This window comes from Falco cherrug, chromosome 11 (genome assembly GCF_023634085.1).
Source record: "Falco cherrug isolate bFalChe1 chromosome 11, bFalChe1.pri, whole genome shotgun sequence".
In the NCBI taxonomy this organism is placed as follows: domain Eukaryota; kingdom Metazoa; phylum Chordata; class Aves; order Falconiformes; family Falconidae; genus Falco; species Falco cherrug.
Genome location: NC_073707.1, coordinates 31,732,238 through 31,760,125, shown reverse-complemented (window position 1 = coordinate 31,760,125; position 27,888 = coordinate 31,732,238). Strand labels below are relative to the sequence as shown.

Sequence of the window (27,888 nt, the reverse complement as noted above, 5' to 3'; positions counted from 1 at the left end):
GGCACGTGCTGCGGGAGTCCTGTTTGCAATGAATTTTGAATGGCTTGAGCTGAAAGCTGCTTACCTTTTTAAGATGGCCTTTGTTCCCTGCAAAGTTTCCCTTAATGGCTTCTATCCCCACCAGCCTGAGAAATTGTTGGTATGGTATGGCTTTCCTGACTCTTTTTTTTTTTTTTTTTTTCCCCCCTCAGTACAGAGTTTACGGGTTGGGCTCTGCTATTGGATTGTGATGGTCTGAGTAAATTCTGCTGGTGGATGTGTACACTTGTTTGGAGATGTTTATAGAGGAGTTAATAAATTTAACAACATACTGTGCTGAACTACTGTTTACTACTATATTTATCTGGGCAAGTTTCTGAGGGGTGTGTAACTTATGAAGAATATGAATGATGTTATCATCTCTGCTGTTGCCTCTGCTCGCATGGGGTACACCCAGGCACGGGGCACTTCCAGAGGTGCTGTGCCTTTTGGGTGGTTCTGTTCCTTTCCATTGGATGTGGTGGGTTTTTTTTGGTGTTTTTTATGGTGGTTGGTTTTTTTTTTTCCCCTCTTTAGGGATTATTGCTGGATGTTTTGATAGCCTTTCTTATTTAAAAAATTGGTTAATATTCTGTTGCATACCTTACCGCTGTCGGTGCTCTCTCACTGCTTCTGTTCTGCAGATAGCCAAACAAGGAGGCAAAGCAGAGCTGTTCAGGTGAGCTGCATTTCTGAATAATGTGAAAATCTCTCTTCCTAATACATTCACACTGTGTTCTGTTGAATGGGGCAGATGTACCTTGGCGTGAATGGGAAGCCGGACAGCCCTAGTCACACAGTGTGCTGTTTCATGCAGACCTCTTCAAAAGGAAGTGGTTAAAGCACAGAAATGCTCTGTAAATATTTAAACTTCAGTGCGTATGAATCATGAAATAATCTCTTTCAAACATTCAGTAACGGAGTAGCTGCCCGCGTGACACTGCAGTGCTTTAGATCTTGTGGTGTTCTCAGAGCATGCAAATGTTTTCCCGTATTTGAGGTTTTTTCATAAATACTGGTTACTAAGAACAACAAAAGCATTTGTGCCATAGAGATGGTGCTTATGAACAAGCTGCTTATCCTCCGGGACCTTGGAAGTTTTCTGGCAGCAATGGTAGGGAGCTCTTCTTCATCCTGACCCTCCCAAGGAGCCTGTGTTTGAGGTGGCCCCAGAGCAAGGCAGCAGGAGCGGTTTTGTTTGTTCCTAGCCACGAGGAACGGTGCTGAGACCAGCTTGCGTGGCCGCCTAAACAGTTGTCAGAAGTGGTGGATTTCAGTTGTTACCTACCTCAGTTGAATTTGAATCAACAGATTGGAAATTCAGGCTGCTGTGTCTCCGTGCCAAGCCTCCGTCTGCTGAATGTTAGAGGAAGAAATAGAAGCAGCCTTGGCTGACTGGGTGGCGGAATCTGGATCCCCTGGTTGAGTTTGCCCGTGTTACTGTGGTTACACCAACCATGCTTCGGTTGGGAAGAAAGCGAATGCACTTCTGCCTAGAGTTCCCATGGAGGTGATCTAGAACATCTGTAGGAAAGGTTTTGGCTTTTTTTTTTTATTTAAATAAGGAGAAAATGTTGGTAAAATAAATCAAAGTCGTTCTGTCTGTTTAGTCTGGGCTCTGGCTTGTGTCAGCATATGTAAAATTGGATAGCTGAAGCAGTTACCATGTCCTGGCCATCTGGTCTGCCCTTCCCCTTTGGAGAGAAGCAGTTACTGTTGTTGCAGAGATGTCTTGGAAAACATTTTTTATTTTTTTTTTAATTTTGGGGCTTTTTTTGCCAACTTCCTTAATGTTGAGTATTATGCAGAGGTTATTAGCAAATGGGACCCAGTTTCTTGGCTTTTCTGAAGTTTGCTTTCTACTGCTGTGTCTCTGCACTTCTTGGGTGTGCAGCGTGGCTGGTTTTCTGCCTTTTTGGTGTTTTGATTCTGATGCTTGTGTGGTTGTGGCCACGCAGCGTCCCAGCTAGATCATTTGTTGTCAGCCTCTAAGACAATTCCTCTTACTCTTGTAGTGTTTTCTAGTTCCCGTATGGCTGGCAGCCCCTGTGACCTTACCTTGCATCCTCTCTGAATAACCCCTGCTCCCAGCTGGCTTGAACAAAGGCGCGTGCTCAGCTGTTGTGGGCACTGGTGGCTCTACAGTTGCCTGTAGCTCAAACATGGGGTTGAAAGTCATTAGCGCTTTCTGGGAACAACAATTCAAACTATATTTTTGTTACGGTACCTGCCAAGGTTTTTATCGTGTTCTTGCACGTGAAGTTTTGCACAGGTAGTCGGAGCTTGTTCCTGTCCCGTGGTGCCCACAGCGTTTAAGCAAAATGTGACAGGGTTTGACACTGTGGGAGGGGAGAGGCTGAAGCTCCCGATTCCCCTGAGCACTGGGTGAGCTGTTCCACTGAGCTGCCTGTGCAGAGGGAACAGAAGGTTTCGGGGCCGGACTGTAACTGCATGCGAACGGTGTGTTAACATTTCTAATTGCCTTGGGTTAGGCAAACGGTCGCTTCTTGGCCAGTGAGCTCCCTGAAACCTTTGGCTCCCGCTGCTACGATCTGCAGGGCAGCTAAGCTGCGTGTGAAGATTCTCTGGAGAATAATTCTGTTACCTTTCTGAAATGTGTAAGCTAAAAGCCTCTCTTCATCATGCATTTAATGTGAACAGAAGGAGTTGCTACCCTTTAGCGAAGGTGCTGGTGTGGCGGACCCTGCCAAGGAAATAGTAGATAGGTGGTAATCGTCCTTGAGGGTAGCTTTTTGAAATATGCTAACAGCGTTTTAAAAATTCGTTACCTAACTAATGGCAGGAGATGATTGCTTTCTTCTGCTCTGGTGCCTTCCTCAGTTATTCACTACAATTTTTCTATGCAGCCCTCTTTACTACTAGAAGCAGTAGTTGTAAAAATTGTAAAAAAAAAAAAAAAAGTTGTAAAAAACCCCAAACGCCAGAAGCCTTTTGGAAAGGGTGCTTTTTGGCTTTATTTGGGCATGGGTGGCTCAGGAAAGGAGGACAACTTGCCTCTCAGTCTTTCATAAAAATGCCTCCTGTGTTCTTCACCCAAATTTGTCCTCACTACAGTTTGCCCTCACTCTGGAGGAATCTTATTTAAACTTCTTGCTGTTGTTGTGTGGGTGAGTTTTATGGCTCTTCTCCAAGTCTCCTACTCAGCAAAGTGGAACAAATCTGGAGCGCTGTGAGATGGCAGCAGGGATGTGCTTCCTCAGCAAGGGGTGAGTCTTGCTGGAGCATCCATCCCCTCTGCATTCACGTCACTCCTGGCAAGAGGACCTGCCTTGAGCAGTCCCAGCTCCAAAGCAAGCCTGGCTCTGGTAGTCTGACCAGAAAGAAAGTAGAGAAGGGGATTGATGCAGCTGTTGAGGCTCACCAGTGGCCTCCAGATCTTGTAAAGCAAACTCCAGCGCTGTAGGAGTTGGCAGTCAGCGACGCGGTACACGCGAATGAAGAGGTAAATGCTGCGGGTAATGTGAAACGGCAGCAAGCAGACAGAGAAAAGCCCACAGACTAGGAAAATGGTTCGGATCGACTTGGCTCGGGCGGCACTGCTGGTGGGGCTGGCATCTCTGGAGTGCCGGGTGAGGCTTCGGATCATCAGGCAATAGCAGGCTAAAATGATGAGGAAAGGAAAGAGGAAACCAGATGCGGTGAGAGCCATGCCATAGGGGAAATAGCTGCTGAGGTTCTCGGGGCTTGTCATATCGTAGCAGACGGTGTGGTTATTGATAACGCCGGTGCGAGCGTAGATTGAGGTGGGCAGGAGCTGCAGGAACACCAGCGCCCAGGACGTGGCTGTGCCGGCGGCAGCCAGGTGCCGGGTCCGGTAGGGTATGGAGCGGATGGGATAGCAAACACCCAGGAAGCGGTGGACGCTGATGCAGGTCAGCAGCAGGATGCTGCCGTACAGGTTGGCGTAAAACAAGAAACGTACCAGTTTGCAGAGCAGCTCTCCGAAAGGCCACGTGTCCTGCAGGATGTAGTTGACAATGAGCAAGGGCAAAGAGAAGAGGTAGAGCAGGTCCGCCACGGCCAGGTTCACCAGGTAGATGGTGGTGCAGGTCCAGCCCTTGGCACGGCAGCAGCTGAGCCACAGCATGGCTCCGTTGAGGAGCAGCCCCAGCACGAAGACGGAGCTGTAAGTGAGGGGTAACAAGATGTATTTATAGCTTTCTTCTAGAGGGCACAGAGCCTTCCCAGAGGTGCTGTTCTCCGTTTCCTTCAGCCCCTCCATCCCTGGGCGCAGCTTGAGGCACTGTGCACTGTTGTTCTGTTGCTTTAAAGCTCTCCCTGCCAGAAATAGAAACAGCAACACCCGACAGTCATTTGTCACCCCTGGCCCTTGCCTCTCGCCACCTCAAAGAAATCTGGACAATCCTAATTAAAGCACACACAGCCCTCTGGAGAGATGAAACTGCAATGGAAATGGCGCGTCACTGTTACCACTTGAATTCAGCCAAAGCAGCGGCCGCTGCAGATGCTTGGTGGTATGCCCCTGGGCAGCGGCACTGTGTCGCAAGGGCAGTTAAATGAAGCTTATTGCAGTTGCAGGCTTTCAGATTCCTCTGAGCTTTGGTTACTTCAGGGGGGCAGTTGAGGGAAGGGCTCAAGCGAGCACGCTTTTTGTGAGAGGCAGTGCCTGGGACTGCTGCTGGTTTGGCATCACAGGCAGGTTGGGAAGAGGTGAATTTACAGCTTGCCCATAGCAGCAACAGGGAAACAAACTTGACGGATAGCAGCAAGTGGAGCTGGGGCAGAGCTGGCCTGGGCAGGGGTTTGCTCAAAATGTGTGTTTGTTGCAGTCAGAGGGAATAGGACGTCATTTCCCTCTTCTCAAAGGAGTAGGGAAGAGATGCTTTCCTGCTTTCTGGTGTCCTTTAGTCCCGTTCAGAAAACACTAATGCAGTTTGTATAGACTAAATTTTCTTTTGAAGTTTGTACCCAGTATACCTCCTGAATTTCCCAGTAAAGCGAGGGAGCCAGGAGAGGTTCACTAGCAGGCATCCCATTCTAAAGAAGGCAAGGATCAAAACCATCCGAGAAATGACTGAATGTCTTTTTGTTTTTAATTTAGGGGAAAGCCAGGTAAATTCTGTGTGTGGCCACCTGAGCCAGAACTGCTGAAGAGTTTTCTCCTGGCAGAACCATGACGTCCATGTTCTGGTGAGCATCTCTGATTTTATCTACCTGCCATGCTTGTTTTACACTCTATGTCGGGCCCTATTTGGGTTTATCTTCTGTTGTATTTCAGCAACACGCCCCCTCGGAGCATCTTGGTCTGAGCTGCGGGCTCCTGTGTCCCTTACTGCAAACCCCCTCCAGGCACCCACTGGCCCCTGAGTGTGGAAAAGGGGTTTAGCCCTCACTAGGTAACGACGTAAATAACTTAAATATCTCACAATCAGTTAGTTACTGCTTGGCTTTTAAAGTACTGTACCGATTTCTTCATAATCTGCAATAAGGATACACTTCCGTGGTATTAACTGGGAGCAGTGCCCAGGGTTACTGGGGGCTGCTCACCCTCCGAAGGCAGGGGACATGAGTCGGGGCTGGTGGGTGAGATCAGGAGGGTGAGGTGAGGGTTGTCCCCACGAATGCTCCCGTTTTCTGGGTTAGCTGTCACTAGAGGTCAGCACTGCAACGCTGATAGACAAGAAATGTTTTCTGTGTTAGGGCAAAAAGCCTTATTTCAAGGCTGCAAGTGCTGTCACTCATTTCTGTCACTTATTTACATGACTTTGGAGGCTGCTTTCCAAAGGCAGATATTAATGCTGGCAGACTTCAGCAGGAAGAGGTCGCTTTTGTTTCCTCTCATGCAAATAAAACAGGGTAAGGTAATGAAATGACCAAACTTGCCTTTTTTTAAAGCTGAATGGTTGAGGTTGGAAGGAGATCAATCACCTAGTGCTGCTCGAGAAGCGGTAAATGTTTCGGACACTGAAATCCTGGCCCGTCTGTGTTCCCTGCCGGCTGCCTGAGGTGCCGTGGCTTGCTGCTCAGGCTCTCCTAGAGTTGCCTTCGGTCTAGTTTTTGGAAAAAGCACCTATTCCCCACAACTCTGTTGGATAGTCTGGTGGAGATACTGGCTAACTCCGATCCAGCCCCGGGCAGGACCAACTGAAGCTGCTGCTACCCCACCTAAGGCTGTTGTGCCATCTCTTCGCTGGGCACGCAGCAAACCGTGGCCCCTGATTCCCACGGGGTGGGTGGCACGGCAGCCCCCTCCCCAGGCTGGAGCTGTCAACTGGTAGCGTTGGCATCCTCAGCAAAAATACTTTTGACCCCAATTGGATGTGTTTTGTGAAGCATGAAGTTGCAGAAAATGGTGTGGGTTTAAATTCGGGCTGGAGTGATCCCTGCTGTGATCCGTTATATAGGCAAAGTTATTTAAAACAACTCTTAAAAAAAATTCCAACCCTCTGGACTGGATGCAAAAGGAAGGAGTGGTCAACAAAGTCCTCACATTTTACAGCCTAAGAGCTAACTCGTGACCTCCGCAGAGAAACGTTGTGTCTGCTCAGTGGTTCCTTATATAGCTCTGTTTGTGTTCAGGCATAAGGCGTGCTGCTGACCCCTTTTGTGATCAGACTTTGGGGGTCCCACCACAAAACCCTCTTGTTTTCTGTAATGTCACTTCTGTCAAGAGCTCATTCTGCTGGTACAGTCTTGGTGGGTTGCAGCAGGATAGAGAATTTTCTGCTGCATGAAGTCTTGGTCTATCCAGGTCCTTGAAACCCTCAGTTCTCTTAAATTTGAACTTGTTTCCAGATTCCTGGTCTTCTCCATTTCCTTGGGAGTGATTTGGGCCACGTCGTTTGGGCTGCTGGCGGGGGAATAGTTGGCGTTGGAGACAGGCGTGTTGTTCGGTGTTACTGAGCGGTTTTGGGGTGCGGTGCGTGTGTGGGGCAGCTTTGCCCGATCTGGCTGGAAAGGTGCCGCTGGAGAGGTTTCAGTTGGGTTCTGTAGCTGGACCTGACCTTTGGAGGAAAACCTGCGTGTCCACCTTAGGGTATCCATGGATTTAGGGCTGGAATCTCTTTGTTCTGCAAGCAAAAGGTGGGACATACCAGCAAGCAGAAGGAAGGAAGTAGTTTCCCTTCTGTTTCCTCTGAACAAGCAAATTCTACTGTTTCTGGTATTTTTTTATAGCATCTGTGGATCTGTAAACATCAGGCTGTTCCTCAGATTATTAAAATCTATGTTACTGTGGTATCTTAATTAATTGACTTGTTTACATGTTTACAAAGCTCTGTCTGTGAATATAAAACAGCTGTTAATGTCAGTAATTCTGAAATAGTGGAGCTGGCATCCTTGTCAGCTGAAATGATGATGGAGTGTAACTGGCCCCTTCAAATTAAGGTAAGTGAAGGAACGGCCTTATAGCAGCTGGGGTGGAATGGCTCACTTGTGGCTGCTGCAAATGGATGGAGAAATCTCAGACGTCTCTTAAATACGTACGGGAAATCGGTTAACCTACTTAATGCTAAAGACTTACGGACTTTTAAAAAAATTCTACTGTATTCACAGAGCTAGTGAATGTCTGCGTTATTTTTAGATACGCATGTTCCAGGGTTTATTTTATAGCATAGCGGTGGGCACAGATCAGCTGAGGTCTGTTGGCGAAGGTGAGGTCTGTCGGGGACTTGTCTCTTAGAATGCCTTGGTGGTGTTCCCCGTTGGCCTCTTCCCTGCTGGGTGGTTTTGCATGGCTGTTGGGTGTTCTTGTACAGTCAGTATTTCTGGGTAAATCCACCTATTAACCTGAGCTTAAAACCATCTTGTGGCCTTGCCATTGCTGTAATGTGAGCAGGGGTGACCCTCATTTACTGCCCTGCATTTCAGACTTACCTCAAATAGGAGGTTAAGAGTGAAACTTCACTTGCGACGCTTAGGCTATCTGAAACCATAATGCTTATAAGAGGAGCTCCCCAAGGCAGGTTTTCCTAGTCTTTGTATATGAAATTCACTTAAAATAGTTTTTAGTGAGCCTAGAGGTGATATCCCAGTGTATGAAATCTGTCAGAAATGATTGATACGCATATGAGAAGCTGAGCGAAAACTGAAGGAAAGAGATGGCATTGCCAGGCTTCATTTAAATACAAGAGCTATGCATTTAGATTGATTTAGTTTTATGCCAATAGATTCTGACATAAATATAGTGATATATCATGTATTGACTATAATGTCAACATTATTTTAAAGCTGACTCGAGGAAAAATATCGGGTTGTTAGTCCTGAAATACAGTGCTTTGTTCTGCTGAGAGGGAAAGCCTATGATCAAATAATCTCTTTCTTAAGACCTTTTGTAATAGCTCTTAAAACGAGTGGGTAACAGTAGAGGTGACCTGTCTCAGGGCACTCTGAAATTGTTTTGGGACTTGCCTGGCAGTAGCAGCCTGAATAGGAGCACGTTCTGCGGTGCTGTGGCTGTGCTTGGGACAGCCCAGCGCTGCGGCTCCTGCCTCTGCCCTCTGACTTACACATCCTGAACTTGCATATGCACCGCACAGGGCCGGCGGCTGGCTTAACGGAAAGCTTTGCTTCTATTGAATATATTGTTTCTTAGCTTGCACTTAGTCTGCTTCAATTATGGCAAAGTGTACCAGTTTAGCTTGTCTACCTTTGCAATTTTTATGAGCTTTCATCCCTTTTTATCCTTTGCATCTTTCTAGTAACTTATTCTGAGTGTGTAAAGTGTGGAAGTGGCTGTGGCTCGTTGCTCGGTGTTGTAGCTAAGGGGCAAGGCTCTGCCTGCAGCTTTGCTCGGAGCCCGCTGTTGGTGTACCGCTTGGGAAAAGCCCTTAGGCTGGCGGTGCTGAGTATCCCGACGCGGGTGGCCTCCAGGTGCAGGCGTGCTGAGCACCTGCAGCTCCAGCGGTGGTCAGTCGAAGCTCCAGCTGGTTATCACATCTGCAGATCGCTGCTAGGTGGCTTCATCCCAGCACACACAACTCATGTCTTCGTTGGGTTTGGGCTGGCTTCAGCCTGCTGGCAGTCCCAGTGGCTCCCTGGCGGCGTGGGAAGCCCTCGCAGCAGGGCCGGGCACCGCGGGCTGCCTGGGGATGCTGGGGAGCCGTGCTTCCACCTGCCGATGGATCTGCCTCAGCCGCTGAACGGCATGTTAGTGATCGCACATACGCGTTACAGCACATACCATAATGGCATTTTGGAAGTGACCATACTGCCATACCTATACATTTTGGTACATCAGGTACCGTGACACTTCTATTCACGTATGAATTGTTTTAAAAGTGTCAGGTGGAGAGTGCTATACATGGATGTAAGTTTGTCCCTTTGCATGAAATTCCTTTTTTCTTTCTCATTTTCTCCTGCATTTTTTTACTTTCGCTTTGTGCTGCTGCTGATATAAAGGGTTTATTCATGAGGTTAACCTAATTACTGTCTTCAGAAACAAAGCCTGTTTCTACAGTGAATATCCTTTTGATATCCATCATCTGAATATTGCCTAATAAAGTTAGCAAATGGCCTCCAAATGAACCAAAGTGATTCAGTATCTCATCTAGCAAAGAATGTATTATAGTTTTACCGATACTGACAGAAATGTTTAAAATTCTCAAAGCATTGCTTTGCTGGTGGATTAATATGCATTTTTCTGTCTTGAGATGAAAAACACCGTCTGGATTTAATGCAACACTTACAAAACTGCTGATGTGAGTCTCTGTTAAAGCTATTTTATATACATACTGGAGGGTTTACTGGAGACAACTGGAAAGTTCACTTTGAGTAGCTCCAATACTTGTAATCAGTAACTAAAATATATTCATGGAGTGGCAAGACTAAAAGGAACACATTTAAGTGCCTTCATATATTTTCCTTGCCTGGAACAAAGGTGATACATTTTTCATGTACGCAAAGCTCCTTGGAGTTGAGTATGCTCCGGGGAGATAATTAAGAAAGGTCGATATGCACCGATGGATGGAGCTGTGACCTGAGCACCCGCGCTGGCCGGGCCGTGGGGCATGCGGCCGGTGGCGTGCTCCCTGGGCTGGCATCGCCGCCGCCGTCCTCGTGTAAGATCCTAGCGCTGGGCTGGCGTGGGGAATGGTTTACGTTTGGTCACACTTCTCTGGCTTTCGGGTCAATGTTGGTTTAAAAACCTCTCTTAGAAGCCTGGTACTTGTCTCAAGACAAATATTCCTTGCTCTACTCTTCCATTTGTGTTTGGGGAGAAACAGAAGTGGTAAGTGAAGACAAAAAAGACCATTTTCCCCCATGAAGGTCATCATACTATTAAGTGAATTCTTGGACAAAAAATTTGGATTTAGCTTGCCTTTGCTGAAGCAGAAACCCAGCTAATCCTGGTAAAAAGAGCGTAACCAGCAGACTTCAGTGTTCTCCCTGCTGCCTACCTGCCTGATTCTGCCAGGTATTCGTGAGGAAGATGGAGGCAGTCTTTGTGTTCTTAATCTTCCGTCTTTACTTGGGCTGGAACTTTTATAAATATTTTAACTTAATTATCATATATCTTTAGCGGAAAATATCAGTTTAGAGGAGAACATATCAGAAAGCATACTGATGAACTGCCTCGTTCTACTGAGTACAAAAAGCCAGCATGAAGCGACGCTGGTGTCCAATGTGTCCAAAGGAAAATCATTATTTCAGTTACTTCTTAAATAGCTCCCTGGATTGCAAAGACTATCTGAATTAATGGTAGTTTGGCATCATTATATATTAACAGGCTCCATCTGATTTATTTTTCCTGGCAGTTATCCACTTGCACGATGTATTATGCCTGACTGTTCCATTTCCCCTGCTATTGAGTGGTAGATGGTGGATTAGAACCTTCAGCCAACAAGAGAGGCTGCGTGGGAACGTAATGGGATCTCGCATCATTTTTAATGGTGAGTTATGGACTGTCACGCAGGATATCTGGACACACTTAACTTTCTGGTGACAACTGTTACCAGATGTAAAGGTACGTGTTGTCACTGAGCTGCAAGAGAGGCAGGCTCCTGCTCGCCAGAGCTGTTACACTGCACAGAGTTGCCTTTGTAGATATTTCTGTAATTACAAACTTTTTCCTGGCTCCAGCAGTGCTTAAATAAAAAATCGATCCCATGGAATTATATTGCTGAATATTAAAGTCGGTATTTATTTGCAAGAGTCACTTTGGGGTGCCTGATTTGTCCGCGAGAGCAAGGTTTTCTGCTCGGGCTGCAAAATGGTGCAATAAAAATCAGTGATTGATGTTTATTATCAGATTAAATGGTTTAGCTGTGGGGATCAAAGTTATAAATTACAGCCCTCCCCAAGCTGTGATTGGCCACCAGAGATCTTTCTGAGTGCCAGCGTTTTTTAATGAGGTCGTATATTTTCGAGCCTCTAACAGTATCAACTTTTGTAGTTTATTGAAACTGTGTTTAAAATAACAGCTTACTGGGCGTCAGAAATATTGGATATGTTTTGTATGTGCTTGGTGAAATGTCCCAGAGGGAAAAAAAGCATGAGTTAAACGTGGAGGTTTTGATGCCCAAGCAAAGTCTGAGGACTTAAGGAGCACGAGGGATGCCATCCTCTGGCTCTACACCGGTGTAATTTTTTTGCTGCTTCTGGTTTTTGGTCGTTTTGCAGCCAATGCAGATGCTCTTGGGCTCTCCCTTGGTCTGCCTCCCCAGCATGCTGCAAGGGGGAACCATCACCTGGTTGGTCATGGAAATCAAATGTTTTCATTCCCGAGTGTTGTGGAAGAAACTACGGCGTTTAGTGTAGTATCAGTCAGATCAAAGTTTCATGGTCAGCTTCTTCCCTGCTGGGAGACTGGCTCTGGTTACACCAGCATTTCCCCCCCCTGCTCATCAAAGTGGAGGAAATGGAGATTTCCCCAAATGGGAGAAAAATGAAAACACCGTAATGCTATTTGTGTATAGCTGACAGGGCATGCCCTGAATATCAAAACCTCAATATCCAAACAATAGACATTTGATGAAAGGAATACTGAAATAATTTTGTTAGATTGCTCTTAAGCTCTGTATCTGAAAGCTGGCAGTTGAAGAACAGCTAAAATTTAGTCTGCCATTAGAGAAGACTAAATCATATTTTGTTACTTGTTATGGGAGACTTATAATTGGGGTAAAATCTTAACCGTGAAAGCATTAATCTCCAGTACAGTATTGTAGCATCAAAAGCATGACATTATCTTCCTGTCCCCAGGACTTCCTTTGTTAAAAAATCATTTGTTTTACTCAAAGGAGGTCCTTTTTCCTTTTGTATTAAAAAAGTTGGTCTTTTTTGCCTTGTGGCTGCATTTACTCTCAGGAGATTCTGATTAAGCAGCTCGGTTCAAAAGAGTTTGCACTGTACAGTCATTTTTTGGGGGGAAGAAATCATTAGGCGTTCCGTGGGTATTGCAGCCGCTCAGCTGGGGGGAGTTTCAAAGCCGACTCTCTGCTTCCATTTCTCCTGCATCAGCACATCGACGCTCATCCCTGGGTGTCGGGATAAACGAGGGGCTTTTTCAAAGGTGAGAAAATATTATTTAAAGTGATGTACAAGTATCAACAGATTGATTTTGCAGCCAGCCGTGCAGGTGTTATTTCCTTCATTTTACTGGTGTGCGAAGGACTTGCCCAAAGCCCACCTGGGGCGCGGGGGAGCCCCGCTTGGGCGAGCTGAACGAGCTGGTGCTTGCTGTAGTTGTGACTGGTTCATACATGGAGCGATCTGGTCTGTTCTTGAGTCAAATTGTGGTTGCTTGGTTTGGGGGGTTTTTTTGGGGTGTTTTTTTGTTGTTTTCTTTTTTTTTAATTATTACTTTTAAAGGCTAAAATAAGCAAAGGCAACCTGCGAGCGCTGCGGTGGAAGCAAAGCCCGGTGGGTAGCAGAATCTGCACGGCCGAGGGGCTGCTGGCCCTCCCTTGCTGCGAGTAGCAGCCCTTGCTGCTGTAATTGCACCTTTACCTTGCAAGCCCTGGTGGAAAATAATTAAATTTCATAAAAGCCTCTCTCATTTTGAGCCCCTGAGGGTATCAATTAAATGTAATAATGGTAACTGCAGCTTTTAAGCAAATATATAGGGTTTTTGAAAGAAATGAGGTGAAGTCTTTTGCACAGCATGAAGCTGAAGACTTTATTTCCAGGTTCCCCTGGCTGTAAGTACAACTCAGAGGTCTCAGAGGGAGCCGTTTCCACCCAAGGAACAGAGGCAGGAGGATGTTCAGGGGTTTCTTTGGTGGCCAAAGGCAGGTCCCAGCAGTGCCCACGATTTTGTGGTGTTTAACTGGGGTATTAACCGTTCAGCCACCTGAGCCGGCTATTGCCATTCGCCATCTGGCACGTTTAGGAACAAGTCACCAGTAGATTTTTTTTTCCAGTGTCTCGCCGCAAATGAGCGCACCTCCCGCCCCACGCTCAGCTGAGATGAAAGGGTTTCTGTACCTCGGGGTAGCTGCTTAAAAAATAAATTAGGGTGGGCTACATGCCTAGCGTGGAGGTTGGCCCCTTCAGAGGCGGGGATGCTTGTCTCTGGGCTGCAGCTCCGTTAGCAGCAGCACAAGCTGCGTTGTGGGAGCATTCGAGAAGCAGCGTACACCTTCTGCAAGGTTGCATCAGAGGGAAATAAACCAGCGAAATTATCCTAATAAATTATAATAATTGTGCCTGGTGGCATGTGGTAATTTAAAAGAGATTAATCTAACAAGCCTTAAATATGAATAAATAATAAACATCTTCATGCATTGGGAATCTTATTCTGCTTATTTCTGAATGAATATTAATTAATCCTCATAAACCCAATGCAAAAATCGATCCATGTGGAGAAGGCACAAGATATTAAGTATACGAAATTGGACAGAGCCTAGATGAATATTCTCATCATCAATTAAAGTCGGATTACACTGCCGCTCGACTCCGTCACTGGCTGCCTGGCGATGAGAAGCCGGCTTTAAAACGGGGGCTGTGCTGTTGTGGTTCGTATTCGATTTTGTATCCCTTGTTTCCTGGCAGCCTTGGCTGGCTGGCTTACTGCTGGGTGGGATGGGCCAGGAATTATCTAGTGTCCCTGTGAGAAAGAAGGAAACCACAGGTGATGCTTGGCCATCAGAGAGCTGTCTGGTGCTGGAAGCCGGTGTCCCCCCGTGCCACGGTGTGTCCTCCGTCCTGCCTGCGTGCAGATCCATGGAGCTGGGAATTGGGAGCCTCGCCTCCTGATTTCTGCAGAGATAAATACTGCAGAAAAACTTTCTTGCGTGGCAAAATGACCCCTTGGGCCGTGCTGTCGAACTGGGTAGGGTACGATGCTGTCCCAGGCGATGGTGCTGGTTAGGTGATGCATGGTGTGTGCAGAGAGAGGGGATTTTAACCGGAGCAGAGCTGAAGACCTGCTCCGTTTTGAGTGGGAACATATGGAAGATGGATGAGAGGGAACATCTGCACCATCTGCTGTAGGAGAGCTCTATCCTTCATCCTTCCACCTCACTGCATTGCTGTTGTGTTTGGATGACATCCTTCGTTCCCTCCCATTATCGCCGTTCTCCTAAGGCCACGTCTGTCTTCAGCAAAATGCTTTGCTTAGCAGTAGGCTGCACCGGGAGCTCCTACGTGGAAATTTCTTCTGCTGCCTTTTCCTGAGCCTGGCTTGGGCAAATATATTTTGCCTGTACGCATTGCCTGTACAAGTGGGCACCAGGATCTTGTTTTCAGTGAGCGTACGCTGCGTGCCAGAGTGTAAAATGAGCTGGGAGGGATAACTGGGGTGTTTGGAGATGCACTGGGGCCGAGGCGGGGGATGCTGGGGATGGCAGGAGTGATGCTGCTGTGGGCAGTCGCTGGGTGATGCTGGGCTGGTGTGCTCCCGGCGAGGCAGGGATGGTGTTTTGCATCTTGGTTTAAATCCTAAAGCCTGGCAGAGTTAAATGAAGGTCGCCGGCTGTAAAACATGACAAGGACGTTTTAAAACGTATCATAAAATAAAATGTAGCCTAGAAAAAAGCTTACGATGGCATCTGCGGCAGGCTTTGGCCTCCATTTTAAAAGCTGCCTTGATCTTTTAACATGGAAGCGATTCGCTGCCATTGTACCGTGGCTGAGATCTGCAGATACGGTGCTCAAAAGTGTCTGGAGGCTGCTGGTGTCTTTGGGGTTTAAAGATAGGGGGGAAGGGGAGGAGGAAAGGAGATACGCATCCTTGTGTCTCCCTGAGCCGGGCCGGGGCTTGCTTCAGGTGTACGTCGGGCTCATGGTCTAGAGTGTGAAGGTAAAGGGCGTCTGGGAGGGCGCGTGGGAAGGGGACTGTTGAAGAGCCCGGGGGGATGTCTCCCTGGGGTTTGTTCCGCTGCAGAATTTTCTGTGACCTGGGAGTCCAGAACCATAGAATCCCAGAATTCTTTAGGTTGGAAAAAGACCTTTAAGATCATCAAGTCCAATCATTAATGCAGCACTGCCCAGCCCACCACTGAGCCGTGTCCTAGGCATGGCAGCTGTGCGTTTTTTAAACATGTCCAGGAGCGATGACTCCACCGCATCCCTGGGCAGCCTGTTCCGATGCTTGGCCACCCTTCCAGCGAAGGAATTTTTCCTGATATCCAACCTAAACCTCCCGCTGGTTCCGTCTGATACCCGTAATTACGTGACTGTCCAGCCCCGCAGGGAGATGGGGTGACACTATGTGTGCGAGGGGTGGGTGAGTTTTCTTGTACAGGGTAACAACACGCTGGCTGTGAATTGCACAGAAATATTTATGTTTTTCCTCTGCCTCTGTTTTCACTCTTGGGTAAGTAGAAAGGTCTTCACGATCTACTGCATGTAAGAAGTGTTACGAGCTAATTAAAAAAACCCATCAGCCCCCAAATCTAGATAGTTCCCATTTCCCCAGAAAGCAGCAATTAGCAGATGTCTGTCTTGCTTTCACCTACAGCTTAAATACCAAAGAAGTATCTTCCCTACTTGCAGCAATATTTGAGAAGCATTAGTAATCAGCTTTCCATGCTGCCTTGAATGTTAGGGATGATGGGCAAATACAGCAATGTTTGCTCTGGTTTGTGAACTGGACCTGTGTGTGCATCTTTTTGGAATATACTTAATAAAAGTTTTCAGAAACCCTTTACATGAGAAAAGAATTTTCAAATGGAAATGTGAGACCCAAATTTTGGCATAAAGTGAGAACTACCCTGGTATCATCAGCAGGCCGGGGATTAGACTTAGTATGAGAATAACAGATATTTTGAAGAATTTGAAAATATGGAGGTTGCTTTAATATTTGTATGCATCTGATGAGTTTGTGTATTTCTACTTATGGTTATTTTCTGAATTTCCTGACAGGTCTTACTGAGATTGCAGATTCTTTGGGTTAGTTCCTTTTGCAGGGGTTGTGAAGAGCCTGGGAATATGCCCTTTTGGTACACAAACGGGCTTGCTGAGTGAAAGCACCACATAAAAAGATGACAAAAGGAGCAGATGATCTATGGCCCGGTTTCCCTTCTGCGTAGAGCGTGCAGTGGTGTCGTTTACCATTCATCACCCTAAGGACAAACTCTAGCATTGACAGGTACGCATTTTTGCCAATCCTGACTTTTTTTCCATTTCATTTAATATGTTTCTCCAACCGGCAGATACTGTATTTGTTGGGAAAGGAGGGGAGAAAAGCCCACGTCAGTATGAACATCTGTGGAGTCCAGGCAGAGACAAAGGTTCGCTGAGCTTTGGAGCAAGCCCGGCGCGTGCTGTCTCTGCACACCCCTCCCCAGGGGAAGGTTTCCCAGCCCCTGCACTGGGAATCGGAGGGACAGGTTCCGGGGGGAGAGCAGGCGGTGGCTTACAGGGTGGGCGCTCCCCCTGGGTACTTAACTGATAGCTGATACCACCGCAGTCTTGCCTTGGTGAACCCAGATGTGCTTTCATATCCAGAATGCCCGTGGCAGTGGAATTGCCAGCTGGCTGCTGGTTCCCAGCAGGTTCGTTCCCGTTGCTCTGGCTGCAATGTTTTGTGCATATTTTGAAGACCCTGTGGCACAGGAGGCTGCGGTAACGCTGAACCTTGCACCCTTGCAGCAGCTCCACAGCAACTGTGTGCTCCCAAAAGCAAAGCGCGATCGATCGCATTGGTGATAGCCAGCGATATAAAAACAAGGAAGAAGCAGGGAGAGTGCACAAAAAGGGGATTTGTCAGACTGAAAGCTTATAGCTTTACAAGTGTCTTTAGTGGATGCTTTGTTGCAGCTGAAAGCATTAGTTAAATGTATGGCATCGGGGTTTTTCTTAAGGTGGGGAGTGCTGGAGCGAGGACTGAGTTGCAGCAGCTCATGTGGATGTCACAGCATCTGCACTGCTTGAGGACAGGAGGCAAACCAGCCGAAGCATGTACAAAATACAGTGAATTTTAAGCATAATTATAATGTAGCTTGGTGTTGTCCAGGGTTTTCTGGAAATGCCTTAAATCTGACAATTCCCATTAGAAATATGTATATATCTGTTGTTGTCCTCCATGCTGATGTGGAGACCACCAGCCACTTTTTACAGCAGAGGGACATGGCTTGATGTCACGGGGACAGAAGTCTCTCCTGGGCAGGTTTTTTCACCCTGGTGCGTAGTGGTGCGAGCGATCGCTGCCTGCTGGTTTCGGCCCCCGCTGGAGCGGGCGGCTGTGGCCGAGCCATGCCTGCTGCCCTGCGCCGGGCTGGGCGCCGGGGCTGTTCCCCAGGGGAGGCTGCTGAGCACAGCCTGCAGCGAGTGAACCCGGCATTTACAGGGCATCACCCTGAAAGCTGCGTGTAACCTGTGGTATGGCACCGGCAAGGAGTTAGCAGCAGCAGTATGGTCTAACTGGGGAATTTTAAAAGTGTTTTTATGTAGATCCATTGCCAAGGATTTCAAAGAGATTGTGCTTTGGTCTTTGCTGCAAAGGGAACAAAGTGTACGAGTTTGACCTGTCTGGAGAAGCTGTTCCTTTGCCTTGCTGCTAGGCAGGATTTAAATCCTGCTGTCGTATTGCATTGATCCCGAATAATTGCTTTAATAGCAGTCCCGGTGTAAACAGTAACTAGGCTTCTGTCGCTTAAGTAATGAAATTACATATATTTTTGCCCTGGAAGAATTTATCCTGCAGCTAGTGTTGCCTCCCTGGGATGAGGAAGCTCCTTGCTCTGAGCCTGGGCAGCATGAGCCTGCATGCCCCAGGAGAAACACATGAGGAGGAAAGATGAGGGGAGGGCAGAAGTGTGGGGAAATAAATTCCTTTAGGTATCAGAGCAGTTGCTTCTGTTAGACAAGAAAATAATGGGTTGCATTGTAGGCTGTAATTCCCACAGAATGTCTCGCGGTTTCTCTTTGTCTGGGCTCCTCTATTAACACCCAGTGTGATTTCCCCTTCTACCGAGTAGCTGCTCTCCACCTCAGGGTACTTCTCAGATGATCGTATGCAAATTGGATGGGTTTCCATCAGAAAAAGTCAGCAGCACCTTTCTCTTCCCTGCCTTTGCAGTCCCTTTTGTGAGCGAGCACAGACCGCTTCGTGCTCCTCCCATGATGATCTGTTGTTCACAGAGGTTTTCATGCCTCAATTTCAAGCAGCCACCAGAATTTGTAAGGTGGGAAAAGAGCAGTTTATGAACCAAAGGTCCGAGTTCAAGCATAAGAAGCAGATCATCCCAGCTCAGCAAAGTAAACCCTTGCTTTGCCAGAGCTTTGGGAGCTTAGTTTCTTTTTTCTTTCTTTGCATTTTCAAATACACATGAAGTGCTTTGGGCTGGTGCGCAGCCTGGGCTCCAGCCCTGTCTGTGTGCGAGTGCACTGCTCCTAGGGAGAAACGAATTAGTGACACCCGCGAGTGTGTCCGAGAGTATTGTAGTGATATTTATGCTTCGGCAGAAAGCAAGCAAAGAAGATTCTAGCACAAAAATAAGACTCATATACAGCCCAAAAGGGAAACCATTGCAAAAGCTCAGCAGTCACAACGTCTTCGCATGCAATGAATGCCTTTTACTTGGAAGAGCGATTTGCAATATAGCAATAACTGGCAAAATGTGTATGCCTGGATCATAAACTCTCAGTAATGTGGAGCTAAACAGTTAGCAAAATTCACCACATCTTTATAAAGTGTGGAAAGTATACTTGATGTATATATATCTGTATCTATCTCTGTATTTTCTACAGCGCAGTAGTTTCATATGGTTCGATCTACTGCATACAGGCAATTTGCATGTGATTTAGTGCAATATTTATGCCAGGCATGTCATGTTGGTCTAAGTAAATGAAGTAGTGCTGGCAATCCTTTTCATTATTAATACTGCTAGAAGTAATGATTTTGTATACCAAGTTGCAGGTTTCAGCGAGCAGATCCCTAGTTAATGTAATGCGTTTGACCTTCACACTTAGCGGGGTGAGTTCTGATAGTCTATCTGTTGTGTAATTGCCTTCTGATTATTATTCACCAACCCTGGTATTGTTTAATGTGCAGATTAGTATCTTGCTTGTGAGCTTTGGTTCATAACCACAGCTCTACTAAACATCGTGCTATTTTGTCCTTAGTAAAATCACCATAGTAACATTGCGGGGAAAATAGTGTGCCTTGTATTTTTATCCTGCGCTGAAATACCAGGGCTGGCTAATATTTTTCTTACTTTTGTCCACCTCTCATCTATTACCGCTTGCAGAGGCCGGAGGAGGTTGTACTTTCGGCTTCCAGATGATTGCAGTTTCTCCTGTGGATGTGTGCAAGACCCAGTGATGCTCATGGAGAGGGGGAGCGCGTTCTGCAGCCGCTCTGTACACCACGCTGCTCTTGATCCCTTGTGCTGACCGCTGCAAGCAAGACGAAAGATAGTCCTTGCTTCAAACAGCTGGTAATTAAATGGCTCAAACCCAAGCCCTGTTTTATGCACAGGCAATTGAGAAATGGAAGAGTAAAGTTATTTCAGGGTGTTGTGTAGAGAGTATTGGGCTTGGGTTGTGCCGCCCTGGGGGTTTGCTCCCTGCAGAAGGTCTCTGCTCTTCGGCTCCCTTGTCATTCTCATTAATTAATCTTCTGTTCAATAAGCATTTGTCTGTTTAGATGGGTGGCTTTGCAGGTAAACTGATTTTCCCCCTTTCTTTCAAGAAGGCTAAGGAAATTAGTTCCCCAAGCAGATCTGTGCATTTTGAGGGGGATATGACTCTGATTTTGATGGCAGTGATTGCTGAGCTCTGTTACCTTCAGGTGCAAAAGCATAAGGAGCACAAACTATGGTCTTGCACCCAGTGTGGCACAGGGTGACCAGGAGCATCCTTGTCCCGGGGAGGAGCGGGATCCGGGATCAGGCGACTGGTCCCAGTGCTGCAGCTGCATGCCTGTTGCCCCTCACCCAGCGGGGGGCTTGCCTGGGGGTTTCCCTGCTCGTTAAAGTGGGCTCCACTGCCTTACATGAAATGAGAGAAAGCTCTTGTGCAATAGTACATTGGTGAGTTAAACTTTGTGATTCTGAAAATAATAATTGGGTTGCCAGTATGTGTTTAAACAAGGGATAAATTATACGTGGGTTTTGGCATGCAATTTCACCCCTACTGGTCCAGAAACTCATTACAAAGGTAGGAGTGATCGCGAGCCAAGATTTCCAGCCTCCATTCTCTTTCCAATAAGACTTTATACTATTGCGTTATAATCTTCGGCTGATATCAGCATGTATCATGCCCTAACTGCCACGGGTGATAAAACATTTGACAGGTTTCCACATCCCCGTTAAATAAAACCCTGTAATGGTAAATCACCTGGAGCAGCGTCCCTTGGCTGGGTACCAAGCACGTTGTTTTTCAGCCTGAACCTCTCTGAGATGTGAGAGGTGATAGGGCGTGCTTGCCCGCCCCGTGCAGCGCTGCCGCCTCCCTCAGAAATACTGGGGACGGTTTCGGAAGCCCTTACAGTTGCTGTTGCAGCTCCTAAGAGCAGGGGATCCACCTGCAGTGATTTTTCCAGGGAAGTCCTGCTGTGTGGGCAGCCAGCCCAGCATGTCTGAGCTGCAGCGGGAAGCTCCTCTGCAAACCTTAATTCCTTCCCTACCCCCCTGGCAAATAGAAATCAGCTGTTCTACTTGAGTTATTTTGCTTTGATATGGAGAGGAATAAGCTAAATATGTTCCTTGAACTATGGCAGAATAGTGGGTCAAAAATGTTGATGGTATTTTTCTTCTGATCCAGAAAAAAAATAAATAATTTCCGTCAGGGGTATATGCTGAGAGGTGTCATACGTACAGCTTCCACAAACAGAGCAGAGCTTTGGCAGGGGTTAGAAATCCCTCTTTGGCATGATGATTTGTGGCTGTGTTGCTGTGTTATTGGGTTGTCAACTTGGAAGAAAAAAAATACCCCTGTGCTTTCATTTATTATGCCTGGGAAAAGGGCCCCCGTTGCTCTTCTCGCTCTTGTCTTGATCCATCATGATGTGCAAGCCCGAAGCGCGCGGGGAGGGTGGCTGCGCGCTGGGATCTCTGCTCCCCTCCTACACACTTCTGCAAGTGGTGGTTTCACTTATGGTGACGTGGAAGGTGAAAGCTGGACTCTTCCAGCGGCTTGCCTGCCATTTTTGAGGTATTTATGGGAGAAAGCGGAACCCAAATGTTTGAGGAAGAAGGCCAGAATGTCAGCTGGGATATTCCTTGTAGAAATTTAGAGAGGCGAAAAAAATGGGCCACTCTGGACTACTTTTGGCTTGAATTTTTCCTGTCCTGTACAAAAAAAAAATGCTACTGGAGGACACGGGCCCCAAATCATTATCAAACCCATCTGCAGACCGTGCGCTGGCACAGATGGGCGTTTTGCTTCAGTTCTTGATTAATCAAAGACAGAAGTGTGTGTTTGCCTGCTCCTTATGAAGAGAAACTGTTCCATAGAGAGCAGTAAAGCTTGTTTTGGCACTTGAAGCAAAACCTCTTCTCCTGGAGCAGGTTGCTTGGTGGTGTGACCAAGGTCAGGAGTATAAGCATGGGACGGGGCTGGGTGCTGAAGGCAGGGCAGAAGCAGCTCCCGTCAAAGCAAATATCTGTGTGAGGAGTACGCAGTTTGGGTTGCAATAGTTAGATATATAGGTAAATAATAGGAAAGCACTCAACTCATAACTGCTTACCGTCAGAATATTCATGCATCTTTGCTGTTACAAAACGCTGTTTCATATTACTCCTCTTTATTGCCTGCCTTCACGTGTTTTGTTTTTTGGGAAATAGATTTTTAATAGGCTGCTTCAGCAAACAGGTGTCAATTTACAAATGCTCCACTATTTACCTATACATACAAAATAATGAAGTATATATATGTAGTAAAGTATACCTACTTGTCATTGGTTCCCTTTTGGGTACTTTTTGGGTTGCTTGCACAACTCAGCATTAGTGAAATCTACCCAGGCAGCACGCTGGAAGAGATCCCCTTACCATAATGTGTTCAAAATGGGGTTTAAACATCCTGCAGACAAAATGTACCACATGCAGTTTCACTCCCAGGTCACGTTAAGTGCAATTACGTTTATGTGACTCTGAATCAGTTTCCTTAAGTATCTGGGCTATATATTTAACTTCCCAATGAAATGGCTTATGCTGTAAATATTGAGGCCATCCAGGGTGATTAAATATTAAAAATGGCATTTAAAGAAAGCCCCAGTTACCGTGTGCATTGAGCTTTCACAGCTTTTGGCAAAGTGCAGGCTGATAGCCAAGCTTTGCATCTGGCCACTGATGCTTGTTGCTGCAAAAAAAGCAAGACCCCCCCTAAGGAAATTCCGCCTGGGGGTTACAGGTGGGTGTCGGGGCTCTCTGTGTCCCCAGGACAAGAGCAGCAGGGCCTGAGCTTCAATATCTTCTTACCTCTCCCTTGCTCAGCCAGCACCTGGCCAAAAATTTCCAGCATCACAGAGAAGAAATAAAAAACTCTCAGGTCCCGAGGGCAGCCCTGGTGATGGGAACGGCTTTGGTGACTCCAAGAGGGGGCAGGATTGACCCTATGTTACTATCAGTTTGCAGGGGGGTTCTCCTGCCTGTGAGCCCTGACGCGAGCATGCTATTGGGCAGCAGATTTACTAGTGAGTTTCCGAAGAGCAAACCAGAGCCAAAGCACCCCAAACCCGCAGCAGACATGCTTTCCCCTGCGGCGTGTGCTGGCTGTCGGGCAGGGAGGTGCCGGGCTGGCCGAGCGTCCTCTCTCAGAAGGTTCTACCTCACTGAGGGCAGGGATGGAGGCACTGCTCCCGTGGGGGGGTGGTTGTACCGGGCTGGGCAGTGGGATCAGTATGTTATAAAGTGCTTGGTAAATTCAATCTTTATTCCACATAGCATCTCTCCAACAACTGGCATGAAATTCCTGAAGAAAATATATATGGAACAATTACGACGGTCCATTTAAACGGTACAGAAAATGAAGCAGATTTAAGGAGAAACCTTAAAACAGCCTACTTGCTTCAGGTATCACAAGGTAATTCATTCCCCTACAAGGAGCACAGTAATAAAGACTAAAGCTCTTCTGCCCAGGGTTTGACTTCTAGAGGTCAGGACTTTCACGAGGAGAGAAGTTGCGGAGTAATAACTCAGGGAGAAGGCACCTTACCCGAATACAAAGTCTTTCTATATGTAATAAAAATCCAGTGCACATGCAGCCCTTGGCTCCCTTGTAATCAGAATTAAATAGCCGGACAGATACTGTTGATTTTTCAAAATTACCTTTGTACTGTACTATTAAATTCTACAACAGACCTAAATGCGAAGAGGAGGATGGGGAGGGAGGGTGGGTCTGGGCACAGGGTGGTACCCAGCCGGGGGTCTTGTGCAGGGGCAGCAGCAGGGGGTGGGGGGGGCTGTGGGGGCTGTGGTCCGGCTCAGCGTCATCTCTGACATGGCTTTAGGGGGGTCCCAGATCCCGCCTGGCCTGCCGTGGAGACCCGTGCCTGGCGTGGAGGTGGGCAGGGGCACCAGGAAAGCACTTTTCTGCACCGTCCAGTGACACCGAGCATAATTTTTTTTTTTAATTACCCTCCCTGACAAGGCTTACTGTTTGTCAGTCCTGAAATACAGAAGTATTAAAAGTCAGAAATTTACAGGATCTGCGCGCCTGTGGGTAGGGCGTAATTTCAGGCTATTGATTTAAAGGGATATAAATCAGAAGGGAATAATAAATGTAGTAGCTGTCAACTTTAGGATTGCAGGTGACGTGTGTTTTATTTGGTAGGGATCTTTTTTTGGAAGAGCGTATAGCCATCATTTGTTTGAAGTGGGAACAGTACAAATGGGCTGCACACTGATCTTTGTCCGAGTGGGAATGAGCTCCTGACCACATCTCATTCGTCATCCCAAAACCCCACCGGTGTCTGGGAGGCTCATCAGTCTGAAGATAAGTTGCTGCCTCTGCGTTTCTCATGGCTCCGACACGCTTGCAGTTCACTCTGTTCAGCAAGATAAACCTGTTGTAAGCGAAATGAAGGAGGCGGTGCATGAAAGGACCCGGGGCGCCTTTGCACGTTGGTCTTGTAACGGTTGTGTTCCCCGAAGCAGAGTGTGTGGAGAGGGCAGAGGAATCTGTGGCTTCCAATAAAACCCCACTCCAGCTAAAAGAACCCCAAACATACAAATGACAGCTGTCACGCTATCGCAGAAACCATGTACTGAATCTGAAAATACCCAACGCAGCTAAAATGCTGGAAGAAATTTTACAAACCGTTAGAGAGAATGAAATAGTTGGGTTCCTTCCATGCTGGTGGTTGAAATTCATTGCAACTGTGCTCATATTAGTAGCTTCAGTGACATACAGTGAATGCATGCTAATTTTAACCTTCCATCTGGAAACATCGCTGGTTAAGTGGAAGTGTCCTCATCACACTTTATTTCAATAGGAAGGTACTTGAGGCTTTTGGGAACTTCAGATTTGAAATGACATGTGCAGAGCAGCTGAAAACCATTTATTAAAGCAGTATTGATGTGCACGTTTTAGACTTACGGCTTTACCTATGGAGCTGGAGGTCTGCAAAGCCAGGTGCAGAGGAATGTTCCTCTGCACGTCTGCTGATCGCTTTTATTATTTGTGACAACCTGGTATGTCCCCAGAGGTCACGAAATATGAATCCCCTTCAATGGGTTCCCATCGAGGACAGTCATGAAGAAGGATTCTTCTCGACTCAACACATTTTTTTTCCAAAACCCCTGATGCGTTTTGACTCAGCAGGTGAGTTGCCACTTAAGTTTATCCCCCAGTGGTCTTGAGAGACTTTTGCAAGCAAGTCAGTGTCTGAGATGAGCAAGAGATTTTGTTCAGGTTCCTCTTGGGTGCCGGATTGCTTTCCAGCTGAGAGCAGGTACTCAGTTTGGGCCTGGATCTTGCACTAGAATATAGGGCTGCCTACAGCTCCTGGTGGTTTCTTTAATTTATTTCCGCCCCCCCCCCCCCCCAGTATTTTAGTCATTTAGCCACTCATGAATACTGTGAACAAAATTTTTCATACGTTTTTATGCCAAATGATCTTCAGATCTGCAAGAGCCGTGGGCTTTTTATGTGCCTGCCGAGGTTGCGCTGAACCCTACTCAATCTGCATCTCCAGTAACACTTCCCAAAGCTGGAGAGAATATTTCAAAAGCCTGCTCTGACGTTAACCCTTTCTTTTCGTTGCTCTAGCAGATCAGCTAGGTCTGCATGCAACCCCAGGCTGGAAACCATGGCAATGTAAGATAAATTAAAGGTGATTAAATGCTTCCCTGCTTCCTAGGGTGAAGGGCAAGTTGGGACACCACAGCTAACTAATTGGTCCTGGGTTATAGAGGAAATTTGTGGTATAGTAGGTACTTGAGTTGCATGTATGAGGCAAGTGTCCTGTAATTGCACCTTCGGCAGGCTGTGGATAATTCTGTTGCTTAGCTGTCAATGGGATAATGGACTTGCTTGTTCCCTGCCCTCCTTGGAGAGCAGAGTCGATGTGCGTGTTACTATGACCACAGGAGCAGTGGAAAATAGTGATTCTTCTTGCCCCACCATTGCAAACGATGGTTTGAAGGTGGACATAGCCTACCCCACATCTGCCAAGCTGGCAATAGTGTGCGGTGAAGCTGATGGGCTGACCGTGGGGGTGGGGAGCCCTGGAGCATAACCTGCTTTTAATGAGAAGGCATCAGTGAAAGTCGTTAATTTCTCTGCCACGCCTGTTGGCAGCAGCAGCGCGGTGTGTGTGGTTCCCCCGGTGCAAAGACTGGAAGTGGATGCAGGCTCGTCATATCGGTGCTTTTAGGGAGACTGTAGTGGAAAAGGGAACAGATGTTGTGACTAATTGTCTTTTTTTTGTTCATTTAAGCTTCTCATCTCAAATGTCAAAGTATTAAAATCTCAGTCCAGGAAGTTACAGTAAAAGAACTGAGCTCGTAAGCAAAATTTTTGCCTTGGCTGCTGCTACGTGTATTTCTCTGCAACTGATTTTTTTTTTCTTTTTTTTCTTATGGGACTTGAATTCTACTACTTAACTCTGTTAAAAGACTATCCAGATACAATTTGCCCTTGAATTAACAGGCACCATCATGTCCCCCTAAAGCATGCAAGTAGATTGCAAGCTTGCGGGGGGTCAGGCTCAGGTGAGGGGCTGGTTTTTGAGTTTTCCTGAGCAACAAACGAGCTGAATGTGCTGGTATGCAAATCTCCTCCCCTGCAGATCCACCTGCACCGCATCTACGCAGCTCATCAAACGGAATATCTGAGACAGTTTACTGAGCTGCTGGGTCCTGTCTGCTGCTGGCTGGGGAGATGGTTTTGCAGCTTGTCCCTGTGATGCGGGAGGGGTGGTACCAGCCCACTGCTCCTGCACCCACCGCCCCATTTTCCCCACCCCTGCCGGTGAGGGGCCAGCCGAATGTTGCTTTTCTGGGGATAACATTCTTCTGTTTGTGCATGTTGATTTGAAAACTGGGTAAAAAGTTAGGCTAACAAGTTTTAACTTTCTAGGACTGGATTACAACCCACACCTCTTGGTTATGAGTATGTGGGGCAGGGACATGAAACATGCAAGGTGAATTCTGCAAGAAGCTACCGAAACCCTGGAGCCGGGGATCACAGCGGAGCCCGTGAGGCCTCCCCTCCTGACCAGAATACACCTGCAAGCTAAGTTTGATTTACTTGCCCTTTCTTTCTGAGGGACGTGTGGGTTTCTGCTCTCCCCCCGGCCGGTGTGGCGGCCACACGCAAGCCAGCCCCGTGCTTGGCTTTGCTGGCTGCAGAGGGCACTGACGTCTTTCAGTGCAAGCCACTGGCCTGGCCTAATTAGCCACAACCTAATAAAGAGACGTTTTGACATGCGGGGAAGCAAACATCGGTTTTGTGCAGTGAGAAACGTTTATGATGGAAAAACTGTTCTTTTGCTTGGTGTGCACGCTCGGCAGCAGTAAATCTGACCGTCACTTGTAACAGGGGCTTACTTAATGGCACCTTCTTCTACCACCTGCTCCCCTTCCACTGCTCAGAACCGTTGGAGAAGAGGCTCAATAACATAAACTCTCCCCAAACTGGTGGGTATCGCCTGTGCCACACTGCCTGTCAGCCCGGCACAGCCCCCAGCTCCTGCCTGTCTCCTGCCTGCAGGCAAGAACTATCGATTAGCTCACTGCTGTTAACTAAGCACATGCAAGATGGAAAATGCTAGCTTTATTTTAATGAATGCCTTTAAGTGCTTTTGGTAACGCTGACATACATATATATATATTATTTTTTTTTTTTTTCTTATAAGGGTCCATGATACTGCAGAGTCTCCTGGGGTTAATACAGTTTAAAAACACAACTGAGCTGGGTAATAGTATTTAAAATAATCCAAACACTGCTGTTTTATATGTGAAGTTGCCTCTGGCTTTGTTCCAGTATAAATCTACCTGGCTATTAACTCTGCCATGACTGATGTGATCCTTATTTTTCAAGGATGCATTAAGGGGAGCTGTG

The 27,888-nt window shown here is 46.9% G+C and overlaps 2 protein-coding genes across 5 annotated transcripts in view; one reads left to right on the top strand and one right to left on the bottom strand.

Moving 5' to 3' along the window:
• The window catches only part of MFSD1 (major facilitator superfamily domain containing 1), a 42,522-nt gene extending 17,615 nt beyond the window's left edge, over window positions 1-24,907 (top strand). The window contains exons 18-24 of one of the 4 annotated variants that reach the window (XR_008734360.1): window positions 5,102-5,190; window positions 5,279-5,396; window positions 10,755-10,889; window positions 16,303-16,528; window positions 19,632-19,820; window positions 23,268-23,406; window positions 24,157-24,907. The gene's annotated coding sequence lies outside the window, so the exon portion shown is untranslated. The remainder of the gene's footprint in view (window positions 1-5,101; window positions 5,191-5,278; window positions 5,397-10,754; window positions 10,890-16,302; window positions 16,529-19,631; window positions 19,821-23,267; window positions 23,407-24,156) is intronic. The other 3 variants (XR_008734361.1, XR_008734362.1, XR_008734363.1) reach the window with 3 other exon arrangements.
• LOC102048025 (P2Y purinoceptor 3-like) lies at window positions 541-4,623 on the bottom strand. The gene has a single exon (XM_055723191.1). The coding sequence runs from the start codon at window positions 4,259-4,261 to the stop codon at window positions 3,236-3,238; it is 1,026 nt and encodes a 341-aa protein (XP_055579166.1). The 5' UTR covers window positions 4,262-4,623; the 3' UTR covers window positions 541-3,235.
• Window positions 24,908-27,888: the final 2,981 nt, after the last annotated feature.